The sequence below is a fragment of the Parasteatoda tepidariorum genome, chromosome 2, assembly GCF_043381705.1.
Source record: "Parasteatoda tepidariorum isolate YZ-2023 chromosome 2, CAS_Ptep_4.0, whole genome shotgun sequence".
Classification (NCBI taxonomy): domain Eukaryota; kingdom Metazoa; phylum Arthropoda; class Arachnida; order Araneae; family Theridiidae; genus Parasteatoda; species Parasteatoda tepidariorum.
This window is the reverse complement of record NC_092205.1, coordinates 92,905,183-92,925,740: the sequence shown is the minus strand read 5'-3', so window position 1 is coordinate 92,925,740 and position 20,558 is coordinate 92,905,183. Positions and strand designations below refer to the sequence as shown.

The 20,558-nt window shown below is 26.9% G+C and overlaps 1 protein-coding gene across 2 annotated transcripts in view; it reads right to left on the bottom strand.

Annotated features, from left to right (window-relative positions):
• Positions 1–2,340: 2,340 nt before the first annotated feature.
• The window catches only part of LOC107442755 (procollagen lysyl hydroxylase), a 57,892-nt gene continuing 39,674 nt past the window's right edge, over positions 2,341–20,558 (bottom strand). For both annotated transcript variants that reach the window (XM_016056390.3, XM_016056389.3), the window contains 7 exons: positions 17,823–17,961; positions 16,171–16,284; positions 15,242–15,310; positions 14,448–14,552; positions 12,703–12,849; positions 6,650–6,778; positions 2,341–3,092 (listed from right to left, as the gene is read on the bottom strand). In XM_016056390.3, coding sequence (XP_015911876.2) covers positions 2,937–3,092; positions 6,650–6,778; positions 12,703–12,849; positions 14,448–14,552; positions 15,242–15,310; positions 16,171–16,284; positions 17,823–17,961 — 859 coding nt within the window. In that variant the 3' untranslated portion in view covers positions 2,341–2,936. The remainder of the gene's footprint in view (positions 3,093–6,649; positions 6,779–12,702; positions 12,850–14,447; positions 14,553–15,241; positions 15,311–16,170; positions 16,285–17,822; positions 17,962–20,558) is intronic.

The window sequence follows — 20,558 nt, the reverse complement described above, 5'->3', positions numbered from 1 at the left end:
TAGTATTAAGCTTTATTTAAACACATTAAGTATGTAATGAAAAAAATCTATTAATAGAAAGTTTAGCATAATCATAAACTTTTAATTATAGCTATTAAACGAATAAATCGTTTTTAATAAAATATATAAATGTTGATTTATTAAAATAAAGCAGCAGAGTATGATATTAATAATGAAAAGAAACCCTAAACAAAGTCTGACAAATATGTTTATTGATATAATTTTTTTGCCAGAAATGTACAAAATTAAAAACTCAATAGCTACAAGAATTTTAAGAGCAGCGCAAATTTAATATGTACATATTATAGTAATCTCTCACTTTATAAGGATGGTCAAGACAAGTCTTGCTCGAGATAATCGAATTCATACAAATTTTGATTAATATTGTTAAAAAAGACAATAGAAAATTTAAAATTATTATTCAATAAGAAAATATTGATTTAAATAATACCGATTAAAATTTAGGGAAACAAAAAAATAGCATATTTAGATTTGTAATTATAGTAATGAAAGAAATTTAACGCGTTAAATGCCACATCAATTATTATTGACTGACAATGAACTTTCCGTTTTGTGAACTTCCTTAGGGAAGAAAAAAAACTAAACATGTTAAATGTCATATCATTGTTGACTGAAACTGAACTTTCGTTTAGTGAACTGAACTTTCCGTTCAGTCACTGGTGACCGACAGAGTAAAGTATAAAATAAAATTCAACATAAACATTACAAGTAATGGCTGAAATTTTTTTAAAAATGTACTTTATTTTTATTACAATTTTTTTTATTGATTTTAGTCTGTTAAGACTGCGTTTCGCACTGCTATACCACAATATGAATGCTTTCAAGTGGTGAGCTAGTCCTGACGGGGATTGGCTTGCCTAAATGGTCAATGTGTTAAGTAGACTAAAGGTCAGATATTGAGTCTAATACAGTAGAACGAGCAAAAGAGAATGCAGTTGACCTGCAAATTTTCCCATTAGCCTCTTTTTTTTCTTTCTGTTTAGAGGGAGGTATCATCCCAGTTGATTGAGATTTTACTGAAATTACATTTTAATGAAGAATAAAATGCATCTATATCTAACAAACATCCATCAGAATAAACAGAGTAGAAAAGAAAGCAAAATATCACCTTTAAGGAATGAAAAATTTACAAAATAATTAAAACTAAATTATTTGTGACCAAGTTTAAAGTCTTGTTTACAAATGTCAACAAAATTTTTTAAATCCTATTCTAATTAAAGCTTACAATAATTAAAACAGATAATGTAAAAATAAATACACAAAGAATGTATAATTAAGTACGTTGAAATGCAAACTAAACATGTTAATTATAAAAATTTGACACAATCATTCGAAAAAGGTATTGTGCTGTTTTCACTTAATACCAGAGCTGAGAAATATTGTTCGTCTTAACAATATTGTAAAAAGAATTCTAGCGATATATCGTGATTGCAAACATACTATGTTTTACAATAAATATTGAACATACAATAAATTTTCTCCGAGATAATAATGCAATCATTATCGTCTACGATAGATATTGCATATAATAGTATGGACAATGTAATCGATGGCTATGAAAATTTAATACGATAATATTTCGATCATTACTGATAACGTTAGGTATTAAATACTAAAATATTTAACCTATTATCAATAGGCATTGTTATCGGATGTGGTTGATAAATTTCATTTGATGGAAAATATTGACTAATTAATGAAAGTGGAAGAATGTCATGATGTATTATGAAATAATATCTTCAGGCGATGTATCGCTATATAAAAATTCTGATACTGATCAGCACTATTTAATACCTTCTGTGAGTAATAATGACAAAATATAGATATTAAAAAATATGCAGAAACAATGGTTCAATAAAGGAAAGAAATTTTGGGGACAAAACCCAAAATTTTAGAGTTCAGTTTTTAAAACAGATATTTGTATAAAAAAATAAATCGATAAATTAAAAGAAAACAAAGTAAATGTTCTTCTCATAAAAGCAATAAGATAGCTAAAATAAATGTTTAAAAACCAAATAATTTTTTTCAAATTTTTTTACAAATTATTCAACAAAAAATAAGCACCTTTTAAGCATTCAAAAGATATTTTTAAGCACTTTAAAAGAATATAATTGGACAAGTTGGAAAGTTTTGATAATTGCCAGTTTTATCTTGTTTTAACCATCTTGCCAAAAAAAAAAATACAATGATTATTTCCTTAGTATTGATATTATGCTATGAGCATTTGATTATAATAATAATTAACAAAAATTAGAAACATGGTAATTTTTTTTCTCAAAATTTAAAGTTAATGAAGCTAGTGAATTTTTCCTTATTTACTTTTTGGACAATGCATAAATTATTAGAAATATAATGTTTAAAATAAAAGGCAGGCATTTTATTTAAAAAAAAGAGAACGAAGTACTAAAAATTTTAAAAATATTCCTAGGGTTACAAAGTTTTTGTATTCTCAAATACATTTTCTTTAAAATAATCGACAGTAATTCAGTAATTGATCTTCAGTAATTGATAATTTTTCTGTAATTTAGTAACTATAGCATAAAACTGAAATCAAATTACCTCTGTGCTATTTTTTAATGCTTATTTTTTTTACAGATTCTTTTTTTTAAATGTGTGCCTAAACTCAACAATTTAAACACAAGCGTGACAGTATACTTGATACACATAAGGCACATTTATTTATTTGTCTTTTTTTTCTTTAAAAAAAAGTATTTAAGTAGAAAAAAATTAGGGAAAAAACCCAAAATTGCACATTTTTGCTAAACAACATTCTCTCACATACAAGACAATACAAGCAAATCTATTAAAATAGGAATCTCTTCGTTTACACAAAAAATAACTTTTTTAAATAGATTATTTATTGCAATGGTTTAATGATAGCTGCAATCAAGTCCAATGTTCATCATTCTTTTTACTCAAGGATCAACGAAAGATATCATGATGTACCGAGTACCATTTGTGACCTTCAAACCTTCGTGGTAATGAGTTAAACGACCAGGATGCATGAGGGTCCAACCCAGCCTTAAATCAGTCACACTGCAGTTGTATCGAATAAACCGACAACCACCACCCTGTGAAAGAATAAAATACACATGTTGAGTGAAAAAAGATCCTAATAGTCATTTTTGGAAGGAAAAAAATTGACATTTCTTATTTTGGTCTTATTTGGTTATAAAACATTAATTTATTTTGCCAAGTTTTTAAATTTCCTAGATCTTAGCAAGGGAAGATACTAAGTGGATGAAGGCAATTGAAATTTTTATTTTGAGAATAACCTTAAAAAGAATGATTTTTTTTTGTTTGTTTTTTTGTAGCTGTAATTTAAAACACAAAGAATACGAACTCTGTGAACTGAACAGTTTAAATGAGTGTTAAAGATTTATAGATTTTGATTAAATGATAATCTGAATTAAATGTCGCACTAGTCTATAAAAATATATTCTATGCCAACATTCTGAAAATGGAAAAAAGAGATGAAAGCAGTATAAAAAATTTAAAAGTGGCTTTTTAAAACTAATAATTATAAACAAAGAACGAAATAGATAGAAGAATCGAAAATAGTAGTAATAATAGTACTAAATAAAAGTACTAATAGTACAAAATAGAAGTACTAATAGTACTAAATAGGAGTACTAATAGTACTAAATAGAAGCATTATAAAAAAGGGGCTCAAGAAATATAGTGATAAAAAAGAAAAGAAATCGCATTTTTTTTTTTGGTCTACCACTGAATGCTCTCATTTGAGTGTGGGAATACATTGTATGTTTTTTTAAAAATGTAAACGGAACAAATAACTAATAATACAAAAAGACTGTAAATGGAAAGCAAATCAGATTTAAAGTCTTATTTTATTAAACTATTTAAGACTTTTACATTAAACTTATATAAATATTATAACAATATCCAACAATACTTCTTCATATTAAACCAAGGCGCTATTTACCACTAAAAATAAATTTCATTTATTTTTAGTGGTAAATAGCCCCTGGTAACATCTATAAATAGTAAAGAAGGAATTAGAGAAGAAAAAAAAGTACTTAGTTTCTACAATATTCAAAAAAATTTAATAAAGTCTTAATTGAAATTTAATCTATATGAAGTAAAGAAAATATAACACAGAAAAGAAACAAGGGACGTGATTTTTAACCAGAGATAGAACAAAAGCTTATTTAAATTATGAAGGGAGCAAATTATGCTGGGCTTACATTATCTACTAAAATAACTCTAAAAGAAAAGAAGAAATATTTCAAATTTGAAAGTTAGAATATCTATGTTAGCTTAAAATTCACAGTTTTTGAATTCGCACATTTAATACTTAATTTTATAAAAAGGTATTTCTTAATGTTACATTAAAAGCGAGAGCAAAAACAGAAAATATACTCTAAATTTTTACCATCAAAAGAAAATATGATAATAAAACGGGTAATGTTTTCACATGACAAACTTCTAATTATCTATCAAAAAAATGTGTCTCCCAGAGTTCAGCTTTGGAAGTGATGAAATTCAAATGAAACAACTTTTCCATCTTTCTTGTCTAGTTGTTATTCAGGGTAAAGAAAAATTAAGAATTTGAAAAATTTTTATAAGAAAACCATGTACTAAACCAAATATAAAAAGAAAAAAGATGCCGTGAAAATTGCTTGAAAACATGAAGGAAAAAAAAAGTACACTGCAAAAATTTAAAAGAGTTAGTTTCAGTTTTTTAAAGATGATTTTAATAACTTGGAAAACTATTTTGGCATTAAATAAGTTCAAAATGCTTTGATATTTTATCCAAAAACATTTACTTTTTTCTTTGAGGTTAACATTTATAAAATACAAAAAAAAAAAAATTTTTTTTTGTTGAATAATTTATAAATTGTTCTATCTATTGTTTTTTGTAGTTTGAAATCAACGCCAGTAATCTTTAATATTTTGATTCAATGCTTTCTTAACACCTCAAAAAATGACTTCTAAAACCTATAAAAAGAAAACTTGTTGTGTTTTGCTTAAGTAAACAGGTAATTTGTTCTCAATAAATTTCACTTTTAGTTACAAATTGTATCAACAGATCACGCTGATTGAGAAAAAGTAAAAAACGATTTTTCCAAAATAACCCCCATTTGCAATAACGACAGTTTTGATAAACGGTTTGTGGTTGCAAGCAGTTTTTGATCAATTTAAAAAATTTCTGTTGGAATGGTCAAAGGGCAACTCATGATCTTAGGGTACAGCTGAAAATATAATTTTATAATCACTTCAGTCAGCTCTGCCATTTTATAATGTTTTCTAACCATTTTCAATATTGAGCAAGTATGAATGTCTAGTTTGCTTAGCAAACTGTACATTTCTAAACCTGGACTAAGCATAGTACAGCAAACTATAAATCTTCTTTCAATTTCTTCAAGGTTCATAGACAAATCTTTCAGCAAAAAATAAGCACCTCTTAAGTACTTTTTAAGCACTATATACATTAACAAAATGCAAAATAATTTTAAAGACTTTACATGATCATGATAAAATAACTAGTTTCTGACAAAGAACTCTTTTCTTGATTATATTAACCATTATAAAATGATCGAGAGTTTTTCAGTTTGATATAAGAGGGTGGAAAAAGAAGCCAGAAATTGAGAATGCAGCTGAGTTGCACATGAGAGTGCAATAATCTCACCGAGCCCAGCTCAAACGACGTACATGGAGACTCACAAGTATTTCATTAAACATGTAAAATGATTGGCCCTATCATACGTTATGGGCCGACGGTACGCCAAGATGGATTGTGGTTGAATGAATTGTGAAAATGTTGAATAGACCAATGTGAAAAGCACGCTTTTGCATAACATGTGACGAAAATTGAAATGGTAAAGAAGAAAAAATCTCGTTTTCAAAAAGGGACAATAGAGCACTTTTTAAAGACACCCATGAAAAAATCACCTTCAAGGGCTTTTAAAAAACGATAATCGAAAATAAGCACCTTTAAGCATTTTTTAAAAATGCTGTGCACCATGTTCTTTCATAAATTTTTCCAATTATCACTTATTTTTGAGACACTCAGTACCTTTATTATAGGAAAATGAATATTAACATAAATTAAATTTGTTTCAAACAAAAGGGGACGTTCTGAAATAATGTCATGCTTGTAGTGGTGAGAGGGGTATATTAAATTGTGACAAGGGGTAGGAAACAAGTGTGAGAAACTACATTTTGGTTAAAATAAAATTATTATTTAAAATCAGGATCAATTAAATAAATAATTTTTTGTAAAAATATTTAATTTGTTGATTCTTTTCATCGTTTTAAAAAAATAAATACACAAGTAATCAATATTATAACTATGCTCACAAATGCCATCCAAAAGCGTAGTTATAGTTTGAAAATAAAATTTGAAATATAATCTTTAGTGTCTGTTTATTTTCTTAACTACTAACATATAAATATATGCTGGTAGCATCGTTTATGACTAGGAGGGGGCTAAGAGGTATGACAAAGCGCGGCACTTAGTAACAAAGAGAAGGAGGGGTTTAAATATTTTAAAAAAAGTGTGATATCCCCTATTTGACCCCTAAAACAGAAGTATGAAAAGTATTGTGAAATTTACAGAAAAAATCACATAATAACATTTAAAAAAAAAAATACACAAGTGGTATACCTCATAATCGATTTTTGGCCTGTTTAATGCAATATTGATAGTATAAGTTGAGGAATCGTGGTGTGGACGAAGTGAAGGCTGTTCATCTGGTCTGTAGCGAACTACAAAGTTCATCAGTGCTTTTGGTGGCTGAAAAATTAAAAATTTAATTTTAAAAAAATTATAATTAATTATAAAAAGCTTAATAATTAGTTAAAAGTAAATTGTTTAAATGTAAATGAAAATATTATATATCACAATTCTTTAATGAAACTGAGATTACTGAAGAACAATGAAAGAGCCTAGTTTGAAAAACATGTTTAAAAAAAATAGTTTGGAAGCAGATCAATATTATTATGTGATGAGGGATATTCCATTAGATTGATTGGAATGGATATTAAACTAATATTTTTGAAACATGAAAAACTAAACTCAGTCGCACAACAGCCCATAGAGGACCAAGGCCTACTGTGCCCATCTCAGTTTTCTTGACCTTGGGCTCTGGGGCGCAGAAGCAGATGTTTTGGTCAGGTGGTCAGCCGAACGCGAAACCCCCAGTGCTTAGTTCCCAAGCATGCTTGGTACTCATTTATCAACCCACTGAAGGGATGAAAGGCTGAGTCAACCTTGCTCGGCCCGAGGATCAAACCCAGGACCTGCGGCACGGGAGTGAGAAGCGCTACCACTCAACCACCAGTCTTTTGAAATATATTCTGACATAAATGTTTGATATCATTTCATGATATTTGAATAACATTTCCCTAATGTTTCGAAAATCAGTGCTCTTTTAGTTTTGACTAAGGTTTTTCATTCTTATTTTATAACGTAATGATGAAAATATTTAAAAGAAATTAATTTCTTTATGAAAGAAATGAATAGAAAAATATTTTGATAACAATCTAAAATTAAAAAAGTCATGCATTATTTCACGAAAATTTCAAACATTTATCAGATATCTTGAAGATACTGTATGAATGTTTCATATTACTTGTTAATTCTTACAGTAGAACTAGTTTAATCTTGAAATTCATAGGTATTTGAAAGAGTGACAAATTTATTTAACTAGGGCAAGTAATTGATAAACTAGGAAAAATTGCTTACCAAACATTTTTTTAAAAATTTTATTTTATTAATTTATTTATTAAGTTCATACTTATTTTAATTAAAAATAATAATAATCAATCTATACACATAGTTAAAACTAATCATTGAAAATAAAATACAACAAAAAAATATAAATAAACATAAAAAATAATTAAAAACTTTAATCAATATATAAACAAGTATTGAAACAATATATAGATAAAAAAAAACTTTACAATACCAAAAGCTATATATTGTGACTTATAGATTAAGAATGTTTGTAGAAAATGTGAAAGATTATGTGATTAGATATTTATGTACATTTACATATTTTCTATCATGTTTATAAATTATGCAATAATTAAAAAATTTAATCATTTTATGAATAAGTATAGAAATACATTAATAAGTATAGAAATTAATACATAATTTTGACTTTTGCTTTCTTGATATTCTTTTTTACATATTTAAAGAACTTTTTGATGATATATTATTATTTAACAGCAAAATACCTTTCAAACAAAGGTGAAAAATAAAGTGATTGCTTTATTATAATAGAAGCGATTGATAATATTTAGAACTTCTAAGAAATTTTAAACAGTTTAAAGCCATAAATATATGTGATTAGTGGTTTTGAGAAAGTAGCTTAAAATTGCACATATGTCAGCTTTCAGATTTCTAAAAAATTTAATTTTATTACAGTTTAAACTGATAGAAACTTGGATGATTTTAAAAAAAAGTCATTTAGTATAAATTACACAAAAACAAAGATAATAATCGAAAATCTAAGGAGGAAAACATTTGTATTATTAAATGATTTTTCAAAACCTAATAACTACAGAATTGCATTGGAATAATTTTGTCAGAAAAAACTGATAGTAAATCTGAAATACTGCATGCTATGTATCTTGAATTCTGATCAGCTGTTTTAGATGTATCAAAAGATACTACTGAATCTAGTTAATATCCACCATCCGTTTATTGTGAAAATTAAGTAAATGGATTAAATGCATATTTAGAATTTTCTAGTCTGTCTCTACCCTTTGAGAGGAGAGAGTCCTTTAAATGGTTAATTGTGTGTACAAAAGTTATAAGTTTTTAATCAACCAAGTATATTTAGCAAAAATAAACAAAAAAGAAAGATTCCTTAGGCTATTTCCCGCACACACCATATATTTGCCACCATCACCAAAGATCTAAGAAACTCTCTTCATTTACAATGGCCACACCAACAAACGTAACTGGACACCATCACCTAAACTTATGTAGCCATTGAAATTGCAACACCATATGGACAAAATAATAAAACTGTACGAAATTAATTTCAAAATCCAATGTTTTTACCCATTTACATAAATATGTAATAAACATTGTTATTTATAAACAAAATAAGATAAATATGTAATTATTATATTTATATTATTACTTACAAACAAATAATAGCAAAGGTAACGATTTTTCAATTTGGTTTTACCCGTTTAAAATTTGCTGGACTACATTAACAAAGTAAACAAGACAAAACCGTATTAGATTATGTTAACAAAATGTTAATGCCATTTGTTTCAGAATAGTGCATTATTTTTTTATTAAACTTTTTGGGGGATTCAAATGGTAACCGCAATAATAAAGATAAAAATGGTAGCTGGATTTTGAAACTACAGTTTATAATTTTCCAAATTTATTTTTGTTATTACTACCAAAAACTTGAAAGCAATCATATAAAAGTGTCACTGAAAATCTCAATACTATATAGAAGCATGGTTATCAGTGCCAAAGCAGTATTTGTTACGGGTGTCCTTTATGACCACTCTTAATACATATTTTTAGACAGACTAAATTTTGAAGTTTTTTTAATAATTTAAAGATATTTCTTATATTAGTTCTTTGGTGATGGTGTAAAAATAAGCAGCGCCCTTAAAACAAATAAAAATAGACAATTAGGACAAAACAAATTTCTTATTTAGTAAAAAACAATGCATTTCCTTTTTTTTAAATTATCTTTTAAAAATGAGTTCCCATTCATCATGAAATACATAATTGATTATGGAGTACTTTCTTTGTTAATTTGTTTCATTATAAATAGTTAGACTCGAGTCTTGCAAAACAAAAGTTTCGACTATGAACTTGTTGGCATTTTTATATTCCGTAACAGTTTAAGAATTCTGATTAATGACCTCATCCTGTATGATGCTGCAATTTTATTGGCCAGTAATTTCCACTACCAATCGCCCATCATTCTACTTACATCTTCATATTTCATAGTAAATACAGAATGAGTTAAGTGATAGTTGTAATCTCTCATGAATTGAATCCATTTAGTTCCAAGATCCACTTGATCAAATACCTATGCAAATGTCAAATTCCATAAAATAACTTACTTACACCAATTGTCTGAATGGTAAATTTCAAATAAAACTTTTTTTTTAATATTCAAAAAATTGTTATTTATTTACTTATTGCTGGAGTATTCATTTTAATTTTTGAGATTTGTTGTACCTAGTGTTTTATATTGAACCAAAGAAGAAAAAAAATAGAAGCAATTTCTCAAGGTATACTTAAACGGAAATGTCAATGATGGTACCAAAATAATGCTAAAATGTTTTAAAACAAACCCTCTTTTTTAAATTTTTTTTCTTCTCTTTAATGAAACTTCATTAAATACAGTCAAAATAACATTAATATTTTTTTTTGTTTAACGTTTACATTTGCATATAATTCAACAATTTATATGTCTCTTTCTCTCTTGCTCTTTACTCATTTTTATTTTTTAATGGATAATTTTTTTCACCCATACATAAAAAAACAAACACAACTCACTATATACTCAACTCTATTTATAAAAAAGTTACATAAAATAAAAACATTTAATCATTACTAGAATAATACTTTGCTTTTACAGATCATCCTAATTTATATTACACTGTTAACTGATTTTCATAAATTTCTAGTTTATTCAGAAATATGTTTCTGTAAATAAATATGAATATTTTTTAAAATACATAAATTTGAAGATAGAGTTGATATTTTGGCTAAATCTAAATATTATATAAATTATTATAGCTTCTTTCTTGTAATCTACAAAAAAGGTTAAATAAAAGTCATAAAAAAGTTTTTGAAAATAAATTTGTTAAATAATTCATGATGTGATAAAAAGAGGTGTAATTAAAGTCATACATGTTTAGGTAATTTTATTAAATCTACAATAAGATAATAATTCTGATAAGTGCACTTAATAAAAATTTATGGTTAACAAGAATATGGAATTATAAGAATAATGTTATGGGTAAATTCAAAAATTTATTCACATTTCTTTATAACACACATTTTTTTATAACAAGAATAAGAAATAATAAAATATATACTGTTTTGATATTTCAGAAAAAGTTTAAAATTCAATAATCAATACAATCAGACTAATAAAAAAAAAATTTCCTTGGTAATGGATCTTTGATTGATGTTTGAAGTACTGCTTTACAAAAAAAGAACTGTTTGCTGCAATTAGTCTCACTATTGTAAAGTCAGTATAGTTACTAAATAGGTTTTACAAAAAATATTTCATAATTTAACTATTATGAATTTTCTTATGTAAGAATTTTTTCCATTTAAGCCGCCGTGTAAGACAAATGATAAATTAATAAAATCAATGTAAAAACTCCAAATAAAAACAAAATATATTTTTATAAATACAAAAAGTACATTCGTAGGTTTAAAAAAAATATTTTAAAACTATATAATAATTAATGGTATATTTTTTACAGGTTTATTGATATAATTGAACTAAAAAGGAATTAACCTAATTTGTTTGATGATTAATAATAATGTTAGATTATTTTTAAACAAAAAGGGGAAAAAAGAGCTCATACTAGATTTTGACTTATTATTTTTTACTCATTAGCAGGACTAGGATGTTGAAGATAAATGCATGTTTGATTGCTTTTTACTATTAAAGAATTCATTCGTGTTTATTTATTAAATAATGAAATAATTTTTTTGGTCATTTTTTTAAATTTTCAGATATTTTTTATGAATTTTGAATGAAGCTCTTCAGTTTAAGAGCATTTTGCTTGCTAAATACAAATACTTATAATTCCTTTAAGCATTACGATTTCAATGGAACATTTTCCACAAATTTCAAAGCGAATCAATTAATTAGAAGTTAATCATTTATTCAAATGAAAAAAAGCAATTAATATCAATTTATTTTTTAACCCTAACCCATCATTGCCCGGTCACAAAAAAAAATTTATTCTTACATGAAAAGTACTTACAAGGAAAAAAAAATTCAATAAATATGACCCATTACTTTAGTTTTAAAAAAAAGCACTGTGCTTTTATTTTAGAATGAAACATAAATATTTTTATTATTATATCATATGGTAGAATTGTCTTAATTCTGCAAAATGAGTACTCGTTCATGAAAACTTGTGCAACCGCTTTCTTTTTGTTAAATTTTGAATAAAAGGAACTTTCCATATAAGACAGTGATCCCGTGTCCTGTTAAAAATGAGCATTGAATCATGTTATTTTAAATATCCTCCAATAACAAATGTTTATGTTGAACAGATTTTTACAAGATAAAGAGTTCACTTTTGCACTATAGACAATCCTTAAATTTTAAAAATATTTAAAAAAAAATAGGTTTAGTGTTCTTAAAGATAGTAAGTAAAAATCAATTAACTCTTAATCTATCTTAATCAGGCATTTATTTACATTCTATTTTATTCCAAAGTCCCACATTTATTTTTATTACTACCTGATTTTCATTCATTACATTTTTAAATACAAGGTACAATTTATAATTTTTGTAAAAAAAATAAAACAAAAAACATGTTTTAGAAAATTTTTAAAAGTTATTTTTGATGTTTTTAGAGACTTTATTTGAATTCTTAAAAAATTTTTAGAATAGTTATATTTCAGCCACCCTTCGATCAACAAGTAATTGTCAGCTATATCAATTATTGATGAAAAAGGAAAGAAAAATATTAACTTACATCGTGTGTATATCCGATGAATATTTTTTCTTGCATTGGTCTTATGTACTCTCTAAGGAAATACAACCAATGCTGCTCAAACCCGACTTGATTCATATGTATGTCACGGGTAGGAACATTTTCATAACCTCCGGCAAGACGTGGGTCCTAAATGTACGGAAATATTAGCAGAGCATAACCATACAATTCAAAACATAGAAACATTTCTGTTATTATACAGGTTACATTTGCAGGGGTAATTGTGAGCCCAGCTCAGAAATCCTGAAAATTTCTTGAGTAAAATCATTAATGATGCATCTTAAAAAATTAATGCCTTTATAAATTTAAATTATTGATATTTTCAAAACATGAAATTCTAAATAAATTATATGCAGCATAATTTAAATGAATAATTATGTATAAGTTTACCTTTATCTCTAATCACATTTATTATTCTACCAGAAAAAAATATTTACGAATGAAATAGATGTTATTAAATAAAATGTACAAGAATTTTTATGCATAAATGTGATTGATGATTTCTTGACACTTCTGAATATTGGATTTCCAGAAACTTCCGGATAGAGGTTAGCAAAAAATCCCGAAATCTAGATTTTTTCCGGAGAACAATCATCTCTGCATTTGCAAATTTTGCTAATTATTACTTTTAATTTTTAAATAGCATTAAATACAATAATTTTAAAAAATTATAACATTTATGACCATGAAATTTTTAAACGTGTCAAATATTTCCTTTGTGATGTATATAAGTTCCTTAAAAGTCTTTCAACTCAAAAATTATCAGAATTAAACAACAAGTGTATAGAATTGGTTTTATTATTGCATTCATTAAAATAAATGAATTATGAGATTAAAAGATATTATTAAGCAATGAAATTACGGAGTGGTTTTTGAAAAACTCATTTGTTACTATACTGTTTCTATACAGTTTACAGTACAGTTTCTATGTTCTATGTTCAGTTCTATGTTCTATGTACAATTTCTATGCTCAGTACAGTAACTATATAGTTTCTATGTTTATTGATAGGAATTTTAAAATACAGCAATGTTTTTCTCTGCTCAAATAGATTTTTTTTTTTTTTTTGAAGAAACAAAAATAGTTTTCCAGAATATTAAATCAGTCTGAAGTAATATTAAAAAGCATAACAAAAGATTTAATAACATTCTGTGGAAATTAATTTTTTTCAAAACTATGAAATAATAAATTGCATTTTTGTACAGATTCCCAATTAGAGATCATATAAGTTTCAAAAAGATTGCAATATATGAAACAAATTAATAAATTTGTCTATGTTAAAAAGGAATTCAAAATTGAAAAAATTTACTAACATTAAAAAGCTACTCACTCACGGTTTTAAAAAAATTTAATAAGAAATAAGGGGCCTTAAAAAATCAAGAAATTTAAATTTTCTGTAGTTTTGATAAATTTTTTTTGTAATCTGGTAGCCAAAAGTAAACCAAAAAAATATGAAAATTTTTCAGTAATTGCTATTCCAATTGAAATATGCACGTTACTAAGTATTAGTAACGTGCTATTAAATATTAGTGCAAGCATCATACGCCTGGCATTCCCCAAATCAAACTCTTTGGCTTTTTCGATTTTGGATCAAAAATGTAAAAAATTCCCTGATTTTTATGAAAATTTCCAACTTTTATGATTTTCTAGGGAGAACTACCCTGTAATATTATGTAAGCAGTTTTTCAATTAATGATTTGGAAAACTTCTTTGTTCGTTTACTACTTACTTTGTTTGATCCATCAGACCACTGTCCAAACTCCTCCATAGTGTCAATGAGGTGTTTGCAGAATATGGGAGTAACAACAGGAAACCAATATACATCTGGGCAAGGCTGTAATAACAATATAGATAACAAACAATATAGATTATTACAACAGAGATTGAAAATAATACAGATTATTTGAAGCAATTATAAAATAAATGCAAGCAACCATTTTTCCCCTGTCACTATTTTGCCTGTAGAAAACTGTATCCTCTTTAGACTTTAACTAGATATCTTACAAATTTCATACTTGTAGAAAAGACATATATTGTATCAACAAGAGTTTTTATTTTGCACAAGTAGTATGTATCTCTATCAAGAATATATAAATATATACATACATATGCTTGACCAGTCAGCACACGAAAAAGATGCAGGTCGAATTTGAGATTGATAGACGGTTTAGTAAAAGACCTTTTGGTATTAAAAACTGGAAATGATAGCAAGAAAAAGGTTGGCCTGGAAAAACTTCTTGAGAAGACCAAGGCCCACCCTGGGCAGTGAAGATGACAGATATATATATATAAATTTGTTATTTTCCATTTGCATATATTTTATTAGTTTGGTCTTTATATTTTAGAATATTAGATAACTATTTAGAAATTCTATTACATATTGCTGCAGCCCATACGAGCCTAATTTTTGAGCAGCTGACCTTCACTCAAAAAGGTTGTGCATTACTAATAATATAAAGTTATAGCTATAAAAATTAGAAGGATTCAGATAATGATAAAACAGATACAAAAAAGACAACATACCATTGCTACTTCATGGGTTTGATCTAAAACTTTTGAATAATTTTCATGAATGTACCGATGTTCCCAATCCTAGGAAGAAATTATAGAGTAATAAGTATAATACAGAACGGAAATGAAAAGAATAATGAACAATCAGTTTACGAAAAATAGTGTTCCTTGATCAGGTTATATAGCTTAACATGTTACTTAATATCTTTAAAAAAATTTTTGCAAAATTATGATTAAACTACTGGTTAATAAGATTTATATTTGAAGTAAATGCATCTTTGAAAACAGGAAAATTTATACAGCTTAGAAGTTCAAGAATACGATTTTTGAATAAAATTGACCATAAATATTCTATTTAAATACATATTTTTTTGAGACAATAAAAAATATGTAACTGCAATTCCCTTCAGAGTAGATAAATCTCAAATTCAGGATATACAGTTTTGCAATCAATTTACATATATTTTAAATTTAGAAGAAGTTGGATAATCGATTAGTTTTCAAATCAAACAGAGACAAAAAAAAAACACAGATTAAATTACAACATAAAAAACAAGCGGCTTTAAAATCGTTACAAATAACTAAATTCAGAGAAACATTTTGAAGAGCAGAAACAAATCCATAAACTTTAAATGTATGTTTTTAAAAGAATTATCAAGATTATTTTATTACGTTTTTATTTATTTTTTGGAAGAAAAAAAAATAAAGATATAAGGCAAAAATGATTTCTATTGGCAAATATTTCTATCAGTAGTGGATTTTCAAACAAAAGCTAAATTTTTGAAGAAAAATTTCTTTTTAGAATAACAGAATTAATTGATAACTCAATTAAAATTAATATTTCATAATAGAAAATATAGCTGATTTTCAATAATTACGGTAAAAGTTAGTATTTACAAATCAAAGGGTTTATAGAATATTTATTATAAAGAATCTCTTACCACTTGATTTGTGTAAATTTCATACAGATCATTATGTAGATGGCTAGTGTCAAACGTTTCACTGTTAATAAGATGACCAAAGTCATGAAGATTTGAAATGTACATAAATATACCCTAAAAAAGAATAAATATTTGTAAAAAAAGACAATATCTTTATTCAATAATATAGGTTTTTTAAATACTTTTATGTTAAAATTAAGAGTTATGGAGAAAAAATGTAGCTAGTTGATACCCAAAACAAATTTTGCAATAACACTTTTATACTATATTTTCCAGTTTATAAGCGAACTTTTTGAAAGCCTCAATTGTAACAAAATTTTGAGGCTAGACTTGTAAGCACATTTGGATAAAATTTTAACTACTTAAGCTTTATAACTAAGTGTATTAGATTAGCACATTTAGCTTTGAAGATATGATAATTTGAAACATTTTCTTATCTAATTTTTTCGTTTATTTTTAATGCATTCGAAGTTGAAAGTGTCAATTTAGAAAAAATGAGGGGGAGGGATTTATAGGTGTGAAACTGAGTGCAAATAATAACACAATTCTAAACTTTTAACAGAAATCAGAAATAAAAATACATACAAAAGTTATAAAAATCAAACCACTGGTGCATTAACATGTCTACATTTCTTTTCTTTTTTTTGTTAAAAAAAGTTAATTAAGAGAAATTAAATGAAAAATTTACAACACAAAGAAAGTGTTTTTTTTTTTTTACAGTTATTATAAAATAGGCTACAGTAGAATATCTTTATAACTCAATGATATAAACTGCAATTTTTCATAAACCACACTTTTGACACAATTTACCCTTAAGAAATTTTGATAGCTAAGCAAGAAGTATTAACTTTTTACAGTATTTGTATAATTATTTGCTAAAAGGTTAACATTTCAAAAACTAAGCAAACCAAAATCGATTAACTGTTTGAAGAAACAAAGAAGTTGTACTGCATTTTTAACGTCTTAAAGTTTTTATAAACAATCAAACTAGTTTTTGTGTTCTCAGTACCACGGTATCATGGTAACAGTATCATGGTAACCATCAGTATCATGGTAACAGTAGAGATTAATTCGATTTTCATAGTGTCTTTCTCTCCTCATGTAAATATTAATTTACTCCATTTCTAACAAGGATTCTGAAAGTATATATTCAGAATAGTCATTACAGGTCATCTTGAAATTTAAGAATTTAAATTAAACATAAACATTTACTCATAAGAGCTTGAAAAGTAAGATTTAAGTAAGAAAAAAAAATATTATCAAAATTTGACGAATTATTATCATGGTTATTTACAATGCAAGTGATATTGCCATCAAAAGAAGTTTGAACTGTAGGATAAAAATAAATGGAGTTTCTAATAACCGTTTATACCTCCCTTTAGTTTTATCCAACAATAAAACTAGTTTTGATGCATTTAATTAGGCTTTTAGTGAGATTAGCCCTGATAATGATTCGTCACAGATTCATATTATTTCAGTTAAATTCTTGCTCGAATATTTAATTGAGAAAGTTAGAGTAGATTTTCATTTTTGCTTTATCTCGATTAAAAAAATTTTTTTATTTAAATACATAAGGTGGAGGTTATTGGACAATGAGTATATGTCAGAATATACTGATGAAATAAAAACAAAACAGAACAACAACAACCTACCTTATCACGCAAATTTTTACAGAAAGCCATATCAGGATCAAACAGCCCATGAATATATGAAGGATAGTTTTCTGTATCTCTCAACAATGATCCATGAATAAGGTAAGCGTGATTGATGTAGGGCACATTCCAAACCCCCCTGCACAAATAAAAAAAAAGGAAAGAAAAAATTAAAATAAGAAAAACAGTTAAAATGATCAAGCAAAAAAGTCAGATAAAATTAGTACAAACATACAATTAGATTTGAAGACTTCAAAGCTAATGCAAATTGTTAGGATGCTTAGCATTTTGTTTATGAGGTATGTAAAACTATCTTTTATTTTAAAAGAACAAGTGTCCTTGCAGTGTATCTACCACTACAAAAATATAATTCCAATTCACTAGTATATAAAACACGTTAACTCAATTCTATGTAGCCCCCCCCCCAAAAAAAAAACTCAATGATGACCTTACTTCAATTTATGCTCTACTTCAATAAGGACTTAACTTCGAATTACACCATTACAGAACGTTTGAACTTTTTTTTTAAAATTACGACTTTCAATTTTATGTCTTTACCGATTAGACGAATCGGCAAGTGGCACTTCGCACCTAACACCGATATTTCTCCCATTTCCAGCATTCTATGTTGGGGTACCTTTTCATAGATGAAGGTTGACATTGTCGATACTGCTCATTCCACATTGGTGACCTGGACGTGACGTGAACACGCCTATCTTGGCAGAAACGCCCACTACTATTTGAACACGCCTACTTCGATGCATGGTCCACATTGAACAATTGACTTGCAACTTGTGACTGCGACATTGTCCTCCTCACGCTGTTGCTTCTCAGTCTCGATCACGTACAACGCATACACTCGACTGCAAACGGCAACACATGAGAGTTCACGACCGTGAACTTAATACAGCTCTCACGATTAGCACTCAAAAAGTACTGTAATCTTAATACAGCTCTCCCAGCTTCTCACAAAACGGCAATGAATCAACTAGTGGTATCCGCTCATCGAATTCTATCACAGATATTATTCTGGTTGGGGAGTACTGTAGTGTATCTACCACTAGAGATATATACTTCCAATTTACTAGTATATAAGACAAAGTTAAAAAAAGGAAGGAAATAAAGGGGTCAGCCCTGTGGCAGAATCGTGGGGACAGAACGTTATAGAGTTTTTGCAGAAAGATTTTTCATTTGGAAAGGGAAAAATTTTGGTTTTCTTTTCCGCATAATTTTTCGCCAAACTTTTTTTTTTTTTTTTTCCTTCAAAGATGTCTGTTTTGCGCATCAGAGAGGAAAGAAATAATCATGATTTCTCTATTCTCATTTGTGATTTTTAAAAAAAAAAATCAATAATGACGGGCTTCAGCCAGAATTTCAAATTAATATTATAAAATAAAAAAATTCAGAAATCGCGAATATTTAAAAGATAGTTTGATCTAGAAATGATGTTCTTTCATTCATCTTTTTTTTTCCTTTTTAAAGAACACCATATTTCACATGCACTTATTTGAGTATCTCTTTTTTAAAGAGTCCTATTCGCGTATTCTTTATTTTGGGAGTTACTGCACTGATTTCACGACTTTTAATTTATGTAAGAATTTTAATTTGTGTAATGATTTACAAAATTTGAAAGAGGAAACAGTTAGTACATTTTTCCGCCTACAAAATGCGAGAATATCATCTATAATATTATAATTAAAAAAATATTATTTACGATTAAAAATTTGCATATATTTTTATTCTATACTTTCTTTTGTAAACACAACGTTTCTGTTACTTTAAATTAGTAATTGTTATAATTAAAAGTATCTTAAAGCCAAATATATATCAGTGCTAGGGAAGTTTGTCGCAGAAAGCCTGAAAAAATTCTGCCACGGGGGGGGGTGTCACATTATGAGATTAGGAGATATAGCGGTTGAAAATTTTTAGAACTTCTATTGAATTTTTCCTCAAAACTTTGAAGCAATAAAATTATGTCATTTGTGGTTTCGAGTAAGTAATTTTAAACTACATGTTTCTCAGTTCTTTAGATTTTCTAATCTTACTGTAATTTAAATTGATGAAAAGCAATTTGGATGATATTAAAAACTTTTCTTTGACTTTAAATGCATAATAAAACAAAATACTTATCAAAAATCTAAAAACTGTTCACCATTTAAATATCTTTCAAAAACTGTTGATTGCAGAATGGTATTGGCATAATTTTGAGCGAAAAAATTATTAGAGAGTCTAAAATACAGCATGATTTATATTCTGGGTAGGTAACGGTCTTGCATGTATCGAAAGATAGTGCCAGATAGTGAAAATGAAATAAAGATTAAAAGCATATTTAGAATTTTCCTCCTTTTAGAATGATTCCATTTGATTAAACGAACTTTATAAATTCAATTAAAAATAATGAAAGAAACGATATACATGGATCAATCTAACAATTAGTTGAGTGATCAGACTGATAGTTAAAAAAACAAACGCTCGTTTTTGAAAACAGGAGTTCGAATCCAGCCGGCTGAAGACTCCCCGTGTAGTAAATGATGACTGGTGCACGTTAAATCTGACGGGTGACAAAGTCCTCCATATTCCCATAACAAATCAATACCTCTGGGGGTACTGAATTTGAGATTGATCGTTCTCTGGTTCAGGTCAAAATTACGATCTATGGACGAATGAATCCGCCCTATTAACGGGTGTGGCAGACGTCAAATTCTTGGCCATAGATGGCGCCACTGTAAAACAAGA